Below are 16,279 nucleotides of genomic sequence, written 5' to 3'. Positions count from 1 at the left end.
CAACCTCCGCCTCCTGGGTTGAAGCGATTCTCATGCCTCAGCCTCCTGAGTAGCTGGGACTACAGGTGCATGCCACCACGCCTGGCTAACTTTTGTATTTTTGGTAGAGACAGGGTTTCGCCATGTTGCCCAGGCTGGTGTTAAACTTCCGGGCTCAAGAGATCCACCCACCTCGGCCTCCCAAGGTGCTGGGACTGCTGGCGTGAGCCACTGTGCCCGGCCTATTTAGTTTTTAAAGTTTACAATTTGTGAGTATTCTAGCATTGTGTCTGAGAATCCAAAGGAGATAGATTACATTAAGGAAATAGCAAACCTGAGATGTTTCAGAAAATTACGAATGCTAGAAATGCTGAATCCTGGTCTTCTCAAAATATTAGCATCTTCAGCCTTCTTAATTATGTTGTAGCAAGAAGCTTCAAACAAAACCGTACTTTGGAACTGCAAAAATACTACTGTTTTCCCTACATATGGTGTTTCCTAGGGATGGGCACTGTCCCCTCGGGGTTATTCCCTGTGGCTATTTATTTTACATTAGAACATTTGTAAATTTAACAAGAGCATTTTTTGGTGCCTTCATATTTCTCATAGTGTAGTAAATTAGATTGTTCAGCCTATAGCAGACATGCTTTCATTAGCCTTCCTTTGATGTATTCTGCTGTGTTAATATTATGAATAAAATATGTGGCCAATAAAGGGATATCACTACTTCCAATGCAGCATGAGCTATACAAAGTAGAGTGGAATTATCTTCATTGATTTGAACACAATACTTTTGTAGCCTAATGTTGCATGATGTTTTTTATTGGTTGCATTTCAGTGTTTTTTCTTTTTGAGTTCTGTTCAATTACACTTCTTTAATTTCCAGATGTATTACTGTCAAGTTTGATCTGGAGTTCCTCTGTTCTCTCATTCTCAATAATACATTGACACTTTGATTTTAGTCATAGGGCCTTTGTTAAATTTCATATTGCGGGTTTGGTCTATCATACCAGCCCAAGTTCTTTAAATTTTTATTCAATGTTTCATTTTAAGCCATTCTTCTAGGTCTGTGTCAATCTTAGGTGGCTGTGTTGAAATCAGAGGTTATAAATTGACAGCCAAATCTATCCCATGATGTGTTTTATTTGACAAGCACATTCTGTTTTTTTTTTTTTAAACTAGAATGCTTGTAGTTAGTTAAGTTTTGTACTGTGTGATTTACCAACTGTTGCCCCTTATTGCGTTACACAATTTGGCTTCACACTTTTACATATGTTGCTTAGCTGTTGATGGCATTTGCAACCTGTAATAAATGAAATCATTTATAAAAATTTTGAGACAAGGGAAGGACAGTTTATAGTCCTGTAACTAGAAATCTCTGTTGAACTTGGCATTCATCTTTTAATCTTACATATAGTTTAAATATATAAAATTAAATAAGTGTGTGTGTGTGTGTGCGTGTGTGTGTGTGTGTGTAGGAGACAGAATCTCACTGTGTCGTCCAGGCTGGGTTGCAGTGGTGCCATCACGGCTCACTAGCCTTGACTTTTGGGGCTCAAGTGATCCTCTCACCTTAGCCTCCCGAGTCGCTGTGACCACAGGCGTGCGCTGCCAGGCCTGGCTAATTATTATTATTATTATTATTATTTTTTTTTTTTTTTTTGAGGCAGAGTTTCGCTCTTGTTGCCCAGACTGGGGTGCAATGGCGCGATCTCAGCTCACAGCAACCTCTGCCTCCTGGTTCAAGCCATTCTCCTGCCTCAGCGTCCAGAGTAACTGGGATTACAGGCATGCGCCACCATGCCTGGCTAATTTTGTATTTTTAGTAGAGATGGGATTTCTCCATGTTGGTCAGGCTGGTCTCGAACTCCAGACCTCAGGTGATCCGCCCACCTCGGCCTGCCAAAGTGCTGGGATTACAGGCATGAGCCACCATGCCTGGCCAATTTTTTGTTTTTTTGTAGAAATGGTGCCTCCCTGTGTTGCCCAGGCTGGTTGTGAACTCCTGGACTCAAGTGATCCTTCTGCCTTGGCCTCCTACAGTGCTGGGATTATAGGCATGAGCCACTGCGCCTGGTTCAGCCTTTATATTCTTAACTGTTAGTATGATTGTTTAGCAAATGAAGTAAATTGGAATGTAGTGGTATACACATCTCCAGGTTGTTCATAATTGTATAATGATTAATTTTGTAAAATGGATCATTAAAATAAACTTTGTGATTGAGTAATAGTTAAAAAAATGGTTTTGACATCTGTGTTAATGACCTTTCTAATACCTGAGACTCACCATTCTTTGAATTCTATTTAATACAGCAATCCTTTTCACACCAATTGAGCATTCTGTTAATTTGTTCTCTTTATTAGACCTCATTTACAATGGGAACTGATTGTTTCTGAATATTGATCTCTGCATTTTTTTCTTTTAGCCTTCAGCATTACTCTTGTTACCCCTAGTTTTGCATATCATCTTATCTCTTACTTTACAAGAAATAGGATCATCACACATAACTCATTCAGCTTACATTTCTTTCCTTTTCCCTAATACCTAGTCACTTATTAGATTTAAAGAAAAAAAGATACTATTTTTTTAAGGATGAAAATAGCTAAAACTCGAGTCTTTATTGTGTGTTAGGTAATGTATTTAAAGAATTTCACATTGATGATTTCTTATAATATCATGACAGTTCTTTAAAATAGATACTGTCATTAGCTCTATATTGCAGATGAGGAAACTGATGCTTAGGTTAAATAACTTGCTCATAGTCACATAACTCCTAGTAACAGAATTGGGACTTCTATATAGTTTTATGTGACTCATGCTAATCTTACTTCTTAATTACTATGCTATATAGTTTGTCTTTGTCCTTGTTTCTTCCTTCTCCTGATTTTCTAGAATCTTGCTTCTTATCCCTTTTCCCTCTTTTTTTTTTTTTTTTTTTTTTGATATGGAGTCTCGCTCTATCTCCCAGGCTGGAGTGCAGTGGTGTGATCTCAGCTTACTGCAACGTCTGCCTCCTGGGTTCAAGCGATTCTTCTGCCTCAGCCTCCCAAGTAGCTAGGACTACAGGCACCTGCCACCACGCCCGGCTAATTTTTTGTATTTTTAGTAGAGACAGGGTTTCACCGTGTTGGCCAGGATGGTCTCGATCTCCTGACCTCATGATCTGCCCGCCTCTGCCTCCCAAAGTGCTGGGATTACAGGCGTGAGCCACCAAGCCCGGCCTTTCCTCCTTTTTTATAACTTTATTCTACCTATGTCTACTTAGCTTACAAATAAATTTGGGTCTCTTTTAGCCAGTAAAAAGTGCAAACAAAAGCCCAGCAACAATGTTTCTTTGACTTTTGCTCCCCTTGAGTTACCAACTCCCAGTTCTCTCCTTACTTTCATCACCAGAGACTTTGTGAGAATAAACTGAATTAACTACCTCCTATTCCTCACCTGCCACCTGCTCACTTGTGAACCCAATAAAGCTTGATTGCTACTGGCACCATGGTCTGAAACCTCTTTTTCCAAGAGCATCACTGAACCAAGATACACCAAGATATTGGGTATAGATCGAATAACCTCTTTTTAGTCCTCATCTCGTCTGCTATTGAAATGCTTCACAGTTTCACCTCTCACCCTTATGGAAATTTCCACTTTGAATCGTCGATGCTAATCTTTCCTTGCTTTCTTTTGCCTCTTAGTTTTTTCTTCATGTTTGCTAAGTCCCCTATGTTGTCTGCTTCTTAAATTTAGTGTTTTTCAGGATTCCATACTCAGTCCTTTCCTTACTCTCCAACTCTGGGTGGTCTTCTTAGGTGAACAAGTCTATTCTCATGGCTTCAGCTATTGCCTGAATCTCAAGCTGTACTCCACTCTTGCTTCCTGAGTTTTGCCTTGACCTCTGTTTGCAACCACCTATGTAATGTAACTACTCAAAGTGTTCTGAGATTCATTAAGTAAAAGTTCAAATAATTTTTCCTTCAAACCTTTCTACTGTTTTTGCTTTCTGTGTCTCATCGCCTATTTGGTTGCCCAAGCTTAAAGACAGTTAAATTAATCCCAATCTCTTTGTTTCTTGCATTCTCTATTAGTCTCATGTTCAACTAGCCGGCATACCTACCCTACCTTCCCCCTGCTTTAAAAAAAGTCCCTATTGCCTTATGCCCTGATTCAGCCTTTGGACTCTTGTAGAAGGTTTCCAGCTGCTCACCCTGCATTCATTCTCACTTTCCCAAGTCTCCTCTCCATACGCATTTTCCATAATACTGTTTGAGTTAAAACAGACATGTCAGTTTGTAATCTAATTTTTTTCTTCAAGCTTTATTGATATAATTGAAAAATAAAAATGTATATATTTACAGTGTACATGATTTTTATATGTGTATACATTGTGAAATATGTAATACTACATTTTTTAAAATGCCCATTGCCCCTACACTTAATTTAGTCAGCAAATATTTACTGAGTACCTACTGTGTGCTAGGCACTATTCTACATGGAGATAGAGCAGTGAATAAAACAGACAAAAGCCTTTGCCATCATGGAGCCTTGTCTAGTCAGAGGAAGCAGATAAAATGAAATAAACTATGTGGTTATACAATGGTAAGAGTCATTTATAAAGTGGGGAAGGCAGATGGGGAATGTGGAGGTGGAGGAATGGGTTGTAATTTTAAATGGAATGATTAAGGAAAGCCATACTAAGAAGGTAACACTTTTACCAAAGATTTTGAAGGAGTTGAGACAAATGAGCTTTGAGCATGTCTTGGGGGAGAACATTCTAGGTTAAAGAACTAGAAGCCCTGAAGTACAGAATCCCTGAATCTGAAAATGTACCATATGTGTTCAAGAAATAGCAGGGAAGTAGCTTGGGTAGACAAAAGTAAGCAGTGAGGACAGCAGTGGAGTAGAAGAATAGAGGACAGAAATAATGAGATGGGTGTGTAGTACCTTATAGACCAATGAGATAGAGTAGAAGAGATACAGTCTAACTTGACTTGATTTTAGTTGATAGTAGACTGGAAAGGAATAAGGGTAGAAGCAGACCATTTAGGAAGATATTACAGTAATCCACGTGAAAGGTGATAGTAGCTTGGACGAGGGTTCTACCAGTGAAGATGATGAGTGGTTGGATCCAGATAAATTTTAAAGGTGGAACCATTCATATTTCCTGGCATTTGGATATGAGGGTGTATGTGTGGGTATAGGTGTGTGTGTGTGTGTGTGTGTGTGTGTGTGTGTGTGTGTGTGTGTGTGTGGAAGTGTAAGAGAGAAGGGGCTGGGAGTTGATTAAGGATGATTCTAAGATTTTCAGCCAGAGCAATACCAGATACACAGTTGGATATACTAGTGTGGAGTTGAAGGGCAGAGGTCTAGTATATGTGTATGTATTTAGATATAATCAGTGTATAGTAGTATTGAGTCATTAGACTGGATGAGATTATCAAGGGGGAGTGAGTTTAAAGAACAGAAGAGATCTGAGGACTAAGTCCAGGGATCTTCCAATTTTTAAGAGATCAAGGAGAATAGGAGGAAGCAGAAATGGAGAAAAGAAGAGTTGTCTGTAGGGTAGGATGAAAACCAAAAAAGTATAGTGTCCTATGAAGTGAAGAAGGTGCTTCAATGAAAGGAACGTGATTGACTTTTCCAAATGGTAGTGCCAAGTCAAATAGATGAGAAGGGTAACATGATGACTGAAAATTGGCTTTGGATTCAGCAACAAGGATATTGTTCATCTGGAATAATTTTGGCATAGTGGTAGTGAAATTCTGTTGGAGAAAGTTTTAGAATAGGAGGAGAGAGGAACTGGAGAAAGTCAGCTTAAGGAGAGGAGGCAGAAATATGGTGGTGATTAGTGTGGTTAGAGATAGTTTTTTTTTTTTAAGATGGGAGAAATATAGCAAGTTTATGTGCTGATTGTAATGTTTCCACACGGAATAATTAATGCAGAAAGACAAAAAAAATTCTGGAGCAATGACCTTGAGTACAGGACCATTTTTGTTTTTGCTTTAACATGTAGTGATGTTTGCCTTAGGAAGGAGCTGGGTTAGCTTATCTCTAGTTACAGAAGTAAAATAGGAGTATATGGAGATAGATGCTGGTAGGTTAGTGCTTGTAGTGATGCAAGCAAGGTCATCTGTTGAGGCTGAGGTTAGAGAAGGAGTGTTAGAGGTTGAAGAGGAGGAAAGAAGAAATTAAGTGGTCTGGAAAAGTGAATGGACCAGGAAAGTGTATAATTATTGCTGGACAAATTGATTTTAGACAAGGTGTGGCTCTGTCACCCAGACTGGAGTGCATGGCATGATCTTGGCTTATTGCAACCTTTGCCTCCCAGGCTGAAGCCATTCTCCCACCTCCTTCTCCCAAGTAACTGGGACTACAGGTGCACACCACCACGCCTGGCTAATTTTTGTATTTTTTGTAGAGATGGGGTTTTGCCATGTTGCCCAGGCTGGTCTCAAACTCATGAACTCAAGCGATCTGCCTGCCTCAGCCTCCCAAAATGCTGGGATTACAGGCGTAAGCCACCACGCCTGGCTAACAAATTAAATTTTGATGATGACTTGAACATGACACCAGTCAGCATAATTAGAGGTTTCTTTGCAGCCATGTTGAGCTCTTTGGTCGTAGACATGGACTGGGCAGAAAGCTGAACTCAACCAGGGTTGTGGAAAAACCACAAGCTTTTTCTTAGATATTTTTGGCTTTGCGGGCTATCTAGTCTCTGTCACAATTACTCAGTTCTGTCACTGTAGTCCAAAAGCAGCCATAGACAATACTTAACTGAATAGGCATAGCTCTGTTCCATTAAAAGTTTATTTTTAAAAACAGGCAGCAGACTATTCCTGTTGTTTGTTAACTCTCGTGTTAGAGAGGATAATGATGGACCATGGAATTTAAGCAGGCTAAGAAGGGAAGAGAGGAGAACATAAGTGTGTGAAGTGTAGAGAGAAGGTAGTAGGGTCAATGGCATGATGTTTCACTATTTCCTAATCTCTGCTCTACTCTTACATGACCTTACGTTTTGAATATAGTTTTCTCTCTCTGCGTGAAATGCTCCTTTTATACGCAGTTTAGATGTCATCTCTTTTACACTTTTATTTCCTCTGCTGTGGCCACTGATAATATGGAAAATGCTCAGTAAATGCTGAAAATTGAAATTCTCCACTTCAGTTTGATAGGTAAGATTATTTCAAATTGGGAGATTGTGAAAGTTTGTTTATCCACAGTATTTCCCACTCAGTAGCCAAGTCTATGCTTGAACATGGTGACTCTCAACTTTGTTTTCTGCTTCAATTTACCTGACACTGGCCACATGAACAAGGTAAGGGCAGTGCCCTGCTCTTCCTTCCTACTTGGTGCTTAACTTAGAATGCCTTTCTTTTTCTCCACTGGTGTTGTTGAGTTGGTGTCTTTATGCTGCAGAGCATGGATATTTAAGCATAGGACCTGTAATGAGCTTGTGAGTATGGTAACACGTTGCCTTATAGGTTATTTTTTTAAATTTCAGTTAATTATAGAAGACAAGTGATTGTTCTATCAGTTATATACTATCAGGTAACTATAAGATCTTTTTGTGTGTGTGTAGGTTAGAGACATTTTGGACTGTTTAGTCTGACTTTTCATATTGTAGTTGAAGAAACTGAAGCCTAGAGATGCAAGTGACTTGCACACACCAACTAGCAGAGCTAGGGCTAGAAATCCATGTTTCTTAGTTTCAGATTCAGTACTCTCCCTGCCACCATGATACTTATCTTAATAGGATATGAGGACATTGATTATCAGCCTAGAAAATATTATATTTTATGACAGGTGATATCCTCTAAAATCATGGTAACCAAAATAATCGTTTAAATGTAATTGGGAATCTTAACAATATTGAAATGACTATTTTTCCCCATTGAATTATTAGTAAAAAGGTGTGATTGACTTGTTTTATTATTATGGTTATATTCTGAAGTAATTTTATATAATTAAAAGTGACACATTAATCTTTAAAAGTCCGAATAAGTAAATATCTAGAGAATTTACTCTAATTTGAATATTTAAAGACCAGTTTCTAATCTGTTTTGTTTTTTGTTTTTTTAATAAACTCTTTCAGAAAGATGAGGTCTATCTTAATCTGGTGCTGGACTATGTTCCGGAAACAGTATACAGAGTTGCCAGACACTATAGTCGAGCCAAACAGACGCTCCCTGTGATTTATGTCAAGGTATGTAAAAACATAACAATTTTCCATTTTAGAAAACATTTTTTATGAACCAAGGAGAGCCTCTTTTATGTTTTAACTATATTATTGTATTTAATACTCAGGGAGAAAAACTGTAAAGTAGGTATTGTTGGAAATTTGTTAAATCCTTTTACAGTTTTAAAATGTGAATTGTGCACCTTTTGAAGTTTTATAACTCAGATAGTAAAGATATTCTGGTAAATTACAGTGAATATTTTTCACAGACATTTATAGATTTTATTTCTGCTAGCCACAGTACATTTTAATTTAACCTCTGATATCTTTATTGTGCCACAAACCAAAATAGGAGCATATCATATAAAATTGTAAAATATAGTTATAAATATGTTCAAATTCATTTGTTCACAGATGCCATTTATATATTTTTTAGCATCTGTAGCTGCAGCTTAAACTGTTGGCAATTTTAAATATGCATTGGGTGTTGTTTATTTTTTGGTATCTAATATCAATGCCATCTTGTTTATTTCCTAGAACTCGTGGCAGAATGGCTAGGTATTTATCTAGCATAATTTGTATTAAAGTTGTGGTTAGTTATTAGTAACAAATTATTAACTATGGCATTGTGAAAACTAGTAGTTAAGTTTGAAAGTTCACATATCTAAATACAATTTTTAAATTTAACCCTTTATGGAAATGACTGTAGAAAATAAAATGGCATTGACTCTGAATGTCTTATGGTTAGAGTTTTTGAAGTCTTGTTAAAAATTTAAGCTTCACAATAATAAAAGGGTTACCAAAGTAGGACCATTAATAATAGAAGTTCTTTGGATGGATTTTGCATAAGCTAATAATAATAATAATAATAATAGAAGTTCTTCAAGTACTTTTGTTAGCTAGATTACTTTGGCAAGGAGTCATATATATATATATAGTATATATAATATACACTATATATTGTATATATAATATATAAACTATATATACTACAGTGTATATTACATATTTATATATAAACTATACTATATGTAGTGTATATCATATATTTATATATAAAGTATATATATACTTTATGTATAGATAAGGATGTTCTTTTTTATTTTTCCTTCCTTCCTTCCTTCCTTCCTTCCCTCCTTCCCTACCTACCTACCTACCTACCTCCTTACCTACCTCCTTCCTTCCTTCCTTCCTTCCTTCCTTCCTTCCTTCCTTCCTTCCTTCCTTCCTTCCTTCCTTCCTTCCACTCTGTTGCCCAGGCTGGAGTGCAGTGGCACAATCTCGGCTCACTGCAACCTCCACGCACTGGGTTCAAGCGATTCTCCTGCCTCAGCCTCCCAAGTAGCTGTGATTACAGGCACACGCGACCATGCCCAGCTAATTTTTGTGTTTTTAGTGGAGATGTGGTTTCATCATGTTGGCTGGGCTGGTCTTGAACTCCTGACCTCAATTGATCCACCAGCTGGGACTCCCCAAGTACTGAGATTACAGGCGCAAGCCACCACGCCCGGCCAGGATATTATTTTTTTAAATGTAATTAAATTACCATTGTCATACCTATGAAAATAAATAGTATTTCATTAGTGTCATTAGATACCCAGTTTATATTTGCCTATGACATAATTTTTTAAAGTTTATATTTTTGAATTGGCATTCAGTTAAGGTTTATATACTGTGATTGGCTGATGTGCCTCTAATGTTTCTTTTAATCCATAGGTTCTCTTTTTCTCTCTCTTGAACTTTGTTGCTAAAGAAACCAGATCATTTGACCTATACTTTCTTGGTCTGGATTTTGCTGAATTTCTGTAGTGTAATTAGTATGTTCTTTTGTCATCTATATTTCCTGCAAATTGGTGGTTAGATAACTGATAATTAAATATATTTTTGGTAGGAGTCAGGACCACTTCATTTGTAGTATTGAGTGCTTTCTGAAGGAAGAACATAATGTCTTTCTTTTCCTGACATTAGTAGCCATTGATGATCACTGCCTAAATTCATTAATTCATTAAAGGTTACAAAATGTTGATAGTCTACTGTTATTATTCCTTCTTAATTTATAAGCTGGAATAGTTTCATAAAGAGAGATTTTCCCATATCAACTATTTGTGCCCTGAGATATAGTTTATATAAAAAGACAGGAAATGTATTTGATCCCTTTTCTTTATTTACGAAAATTTATAATAGTCAATTCCATAGCATCCTCCATAGGTACCAATGAATGAGGTGTTTTGTTGTTTGTTTTAAAGTATCTTATGTGAGTCTTAATAATATTTGACAGTTTCCTTGCTTTCTAACATGACAAAGTATTCCAAGTTCATCTTACACATTTCTTCCTCAGACTTAGAATCAACCTTTTCTTCAAGAAGACCTTGTTCTTTTAGTGGGAGGTGGTATTTAGAGACCACAGTCTGGATGCTGGAGGTGCTAATTGTCACGGGATTGGTTATTGTTTCTGGGTCTTTTTAGTGAACAGAGCTAGGAAATATGTGGGTAATTTTCTCAGATGTAATGCATCTTCTTTTTTTCCAAAAATAAATACACCATGAGTTCATACTGATACTTTCAAATAAAATCGATGAGTTTTTACTTAACTGTAATAATCTTATATTTGTATTTCCTTTCTCTTACATTGAAAATTTCATTTCTCAATGATAGTAGTATAATTAATAACTTATTCTACCCAGCACCCTACATAACCGTCTTAGAATAACAATTCCAACACTAGGACCACCAGCTAAAAATAATTTAAGATCTAAGCACAGCTCAGTTTTACCCATTAGATCCCATTAGGGATGAACAATCAAATTTCTCTGTTCTAAAGAAACACTGAGGTCAGGCACATTGGCTCATGCCTGTAATCCAGCATTTTGGGAGGCTGATGTGTGCAGATCACCAGAGGTCGTCAGCCTGGCCAACATGGCGAGACCCCACCTCTACTAAAAATATAAAAATTGGCTGGGCATCCTGGAGCACACCTGTAATCCTAGCTACTCAGGAGGCTGAGGTAGGAGAATCACTTGTACCTGTGAAGCGGAGGTTGCAGTAAGCCAAGATCGTGCCACTGCACTCCAGCCTGGGTGACAGAGCAAGACTTCATCTCAAAAAAATTGAATAATTCCTCTCTGTGTGATGATGTTCCATTAAGCATTTGTTTGTTTCAGTTTACTTTTATTATAGATTGTGGTTTTCTAAATTTTTAAATAAAATTTACTTTAAAATTCATATAAAATATTTATACATAGTTCAAAGCAAGATTGACAAAACAAGGCATTTTCAAAGAAGTTTAGCTTTTATCTCTGTTCCCTCTGCTCTGTTCCTTTCCTCTACCAGTGTTAAGTATTTTTTAAGTGTTCATAATTTATCCTACCATTTTTAAAATAAGCAAACATGCAGTTATTCTTACTGTTTTTATATAAATGGTTACATAAGGTACACATTTTTCTCTTTTTTTCAGTTAAAAATATGTCCTAGAGATCAGTCCATATTTTCATATGTGTGTGTGTGTGTGTGTGTGTGTGTGTGTGTGTCACCTTCTTTATGGCTACCATATTACTTCATCATGTGGCTATATTCTAGTTAATTCACCCAGTGACCAATAATGCACATATTGTTTTCCTCTTGTTTTTTGTTGTGGTTTTTTTGGTTTTTGCTATAGTGAACAACCCTGTGCACTTACGGTATTTTTGCCAGCAAATAGTTGAGCTAGATATCTGGCATCCTGTATTTTAAAAAAGAAAATAAAATTATTGTACATACTGAAGTTGGCATACAGAGAGAAATCTAGCACTCCTTTCTTTCTCCCCCTTGTGGGAAAAGGGATGATTTTTCTTTTCTTTTTTTTTTTTTTTTTATGTAACCACAGTGCTTTCAGAGGCCAGATCTATTGGCTCTGGGCATTATTCTTTGGGGACATCGATCCCTTTTATCTGAAAAGATAAAAACAGTGTCTGGAATTGATGAGTTATGAGTTGATCTCCTTCACGTAGTCATTCTACATAGTTTTATTGTAATCCTATTGTATGAAAAATGTTAGATTGTGAGAGCGATATAAAAGTAGTAAATGCAAGTAACTCTTGCCTTCATGTACCTCATCATCTGATAAGGACTTGTTTGGCATACATGTTACCAGAATGGCAACTGCGTTTCTTTATAATTGCCTTTCACTTTTTCTGGGAGAGTTGAGTATTTTCTATGAGTAATACACAGGTTAAAAACTGAGCACCTTTGCTTTTCTGATGAGTATATTTCAGAACTTAAGTAGGTTTTAAAATGCAACTCTAAAACAGATGACTGGCAAATCATTGTTGTGAACTTAATTTTTTTTTAATTGAAAATACATGTTTAAGGACAGGGTCTGATCACACAAGAGAGTTGGATGCATTTTTTGAATCATAAATAAAATTGTTATTACTTGTTTTAACATGTATTCTATTGTTTTATTATTTTATTACTTCAGATATTATGGCACAGAGAAGAGGGCATTGGATTTGAGTTAAATATAACTAACTGTTCAAATTGTGTTCAACTGCAAAGTACATTCCTTTCTGTGATATTTTGTCCTGTAACTGAAGCATAGTAATTGTTTTATGGAAATGTTAACAGTTTTGTACCAACTTTGAATAAAATGAAAAATAAAAAAAATTGTTTTCATTGAACCTCAATATCTTCTGTAAAAATAGGGATAATGTGTATCTTAGAGTGGTTGCAAGAATTAACTAAACAAATAGGCAAATAGGCAGAAATGCTTTTCTTGGTTTGGCACTTAGTATATGTTAAATCTGTTATATTTTAAAGTGTGTTAATTATATTTGAGTTTCTAAGAATTAATCATTCTAGTCTTTTATTTAGCCACCAAACTGCTTTTGTTTTGTTTTGTTTTGTTTTTGTTTTTTTGAGAGAGAGAGAATTTCGCTCTGTGGCCCAGGCTGGAGTGCAGTGGTGCATTCTGGGTTCACTGCAACCTCTATCTCCCGGGTCCAAGCAATTCTCCTGCCCCAGCCTTCCAAGCTGGGATTACAGGCGTGCACCACCAAGACCGGCTAATTTTTTGCATTTTAGTAGAGACGGGGTTTCACCATGTTGCCCCCAGGGTGGTCTCGAACTCCTGAGCTCAGGCAACCCGCCTGCCTTGGTCTCCCAAAGTGCTAGGGTTACAGGTGTGAGCCACCGCGCCCGGCCTCCACCAAGCTATTTAATGATTATATTTTACACCTTTATTTAATAAAATATGGCAGAATACATAAATAGTAATTGAAAGAGAAGCACTTACTCAAACCACTACAGAATATTGTGTGTGTGTGATATTGAGCAAGTTGCTTAATCTCTCTGGGCCTCAGTTATTTTATATTTAAAATGGTAATAATATTAGTACTTATTACATAAGGTTATTATAAGGAGTAAGTGAAATAATACACATAAAACAGTTAGAACAGTGCCCAGCCCATGATAAGTTGTTTTTCTGTTCTTGTTTTTGCTATCGTTCTAGTCTAGAAAGCCTCTCAGCTTTCTTATAAATACACTTTTACAAAGTGAAATAACAACAAATATATAATATTGCATATTTCATTCTTTATCTTGACTTTTCTAGATAAACTTTTCAAAACAATGAAGATAGAGTAGATCTTTCAGATGAAAGAATACAGTAAAAAGACATCTTAAAATTAACCTCATTTAAACGATTAAGCTTTTTTTTTTCAAAAAAAAAAAGAAAACTCGTTTTCACTGATTCTTGCAGACCTAGACATTAATACCCTGACACAATAAAATCTCTTTTTTTTAGTAAATTTATGCCTATGAACTCAGTTTCTTATGGGAGGTTATCTTTTTAGTGGTAATGAATTAAACTCCTACAGTAAGCTTTAGGACTTAGAAATGGATTCTGTGAATGATGGTACAATAATAGAACTATGAAGTTTTTAAAAAAATGTTATATGGATACCTAAATGCCTTAATTTTAACTTTGTTGGCAAAATGCTGACCTTATAAAAGATCTTATCTGTACAGTTTATATCATGCTTCATTTTAAAGAAAACATAAACTTTTCCAGCTAATAGTTCACATTAACTTCAAGGATGTACTAAAATTCAGCTGTCTGCAGTTTTCACCATGCTTCTTAGAAGGAAAGTAGGTTTCATGTTAACTTTAATTAACCTAAGCCTTAGCAGTAGCTTTTAAAGATGGTGCCATATGTCAATGCTTCATTAGACTTTTAAGTATCTTTTTTTTTAATTGTTTTTTTACCAAGATATTTATTATCTTTGGTTTGACTCATTTCAAAAATTCTGTCCATGGTGTAACTTTGGGGTAGAGGTCAGAAGGTAAACAGCCAGAAAAGTTTAAAAGTGAATCAGAACACTGACCTTGAGATAAACAGAAGGTTTAAATTATACTCTCTTCGTCCATGAAGTTTCTCTCTCCTCCAGTCAAGAGTCTGATTCTTTACTCCATGCAGACCCAGTTTCTCCGTGTATCTTTTTGGTAAGAAAACTGAGAAAGTCTTCTCTTTTGAAAGATGATGTCAATAGTCAGGCATCTGTTTTTGAATGTCATTTTGAATTATACTTTTTCTGAAGGATATTAACAGGAAGAACGGTGATGCTACTAACAGGGTTATTGATGTCTTGATAGAGCAGTGATTACAGATTTTCTCAGTCCACATGAGTTTTCCTAGACCACTGTATCAATCATCTTGGAGGCTGACATCTCAGAAGAATATTCTAAAGATCACACTTTGGAAATACGTTTACATTCAGCAGCATGCTCTACTAGAAAGAACTATAAACTTAAAAATCAGGAGACCTGGTTTCTGGCCCAAAGTTACTTATTATTCATGATTTCGGGTGCCTCTCTGAGCTTTTCATTTGTGTTTTAAATAAAAGCCCATCTTAGCAGACTTGTGATGTGAGATGTTAGTAAAATTAAAAGTTATAAAGCACATTGTAAAATTTCCTTCTTTTGAGTTATTAAAGAATGATGCGAATAGTACATATGGTTAATGACAGTTTAGCTAATTCATATAGAAATAGCTAATTAATACAGAAGTGACACAAAACTTGTGAAAGGAAGATTGAGTGCCAGTAATCCATAGCATTTCACCTGTTCTTTTCTGAGAATCTGTTACTTTATTGACTGCTTAAGGATTCTGATTTGTTTAGAATAGGAAGTATTTAATTAATTTCTACTATCTATTCCAGTTGTATATGTATCAGCTGTTCCGAAGTTTAGCCTATATCCATTCCTTTGGAATCTGCCATCGGGATATTAAACCGCAGAACCTCTTGTTGGATCCTGATACTGCTGTATTAAAACTCTGTGACTTTGGAAGGTAAGCTACTGTCCCTCTCCCTGCCCCTTCCCTTTTCCCCTCCTCCCCCTACTATCTTCTTTTAAATATATTCCTTTTGCAATATCAGCCTAAACACAGTAATTCTTATTCAAGAAGTATAAACTAGTGCAGCTGTGAGAGTAGTTTTGTTAGTTTCTGTCAAAATTATAAATGTATATACTCCTTCATTTAACAATTTAACTTTTAGGAATTATTTCCTTAGGAATACATATTTACAATACAGTGTATATATAGGGATTTTTATTATAGCATTGTTTATAAGCATCCATTAGTAGGAAAATGGCTAAATAAATTACGGTACATGCAGAGTAATACATGCAACCATGAAAAAGAATGAGGCAGCTCTCTGTGAACTGAAAGGGAATGATGTCTAGGAAACATTAAATGAAGAAAGCAAGATCAAGAGTATGTGTATTGTATGCCACCTTTTATGTTTTAAAAACATACAGAGTGTGACTATATATATATATGTACACACACACATACATACACAAGTACATGTGTGGCTTATTTCTGAAATGGTACGTAATCCATAATATTTGATTGCCTGAGAAAGGATCTTTGGGAATATAATGTAGTTGGGAAACTCACTTTTTCATTGATTGTATTTTAGTATTGTTTGAATTTACATTAGGTATATATACTCCTTTTTCAGTAAGAACTAAATTTTTTCAAAATATTGATTATTATACATTCCTGTGTATCTTTTTAACTTCACAATTAACCTCAATTCAGGGATGAGATAAAAAACAATGCAGTGTTTTCTTCATTTTCCTCTATAATTTAA

At 35.9% G+C, this 16,279-nt stretch overlaps 1 protein-coding gene across 2 annotated transcripts in view; it reads left to right on the top strand.

Annotated features, from left to right (window-relative positions):
* GSK3B (glycogen synthase kinase 3 beta) overlaps window positions 1–16,279 on the top strand; it is a 266,798-nt gene that overhangs the window by 162,230 nt on the left and 88,289 nt on the right. For both annotated transcript variants that reach the window (XM_003825159.6, XM_003825160.6), the window contains exons 4-5: window positions 8,064–8,174; window positions 15,341–15,471. In XM_003825159.6, the coding sequence (XP_003825207.1) occupies window positions 8,064–8,174; window positions 15,341–15,471 (242 nt within the window). The remainder of the gene's footprint in view (window positions 1–8,063; window positions 8,175–15,340; window positions 15,472–16,279) is intronic.

Source organism: Pan paniscus, chromosome 2 (genome assembly GCF_029289425.2).
Source record: "Pan paniscus chromosome 2, NHGRI_mPanPan1-v2.0_pri, whole genome shotgun sequence".
In the NCBI taxonomy this organism is placed as follows: domain Eukaryota; kingdom Metazoa; phylum Chordata; class Mammalia; order Primates; family Hominidae; genus Pan; species Pan paniscus.
This window is presented reverse-complemented; position numbering and strand designations above follow the sequence as displayed.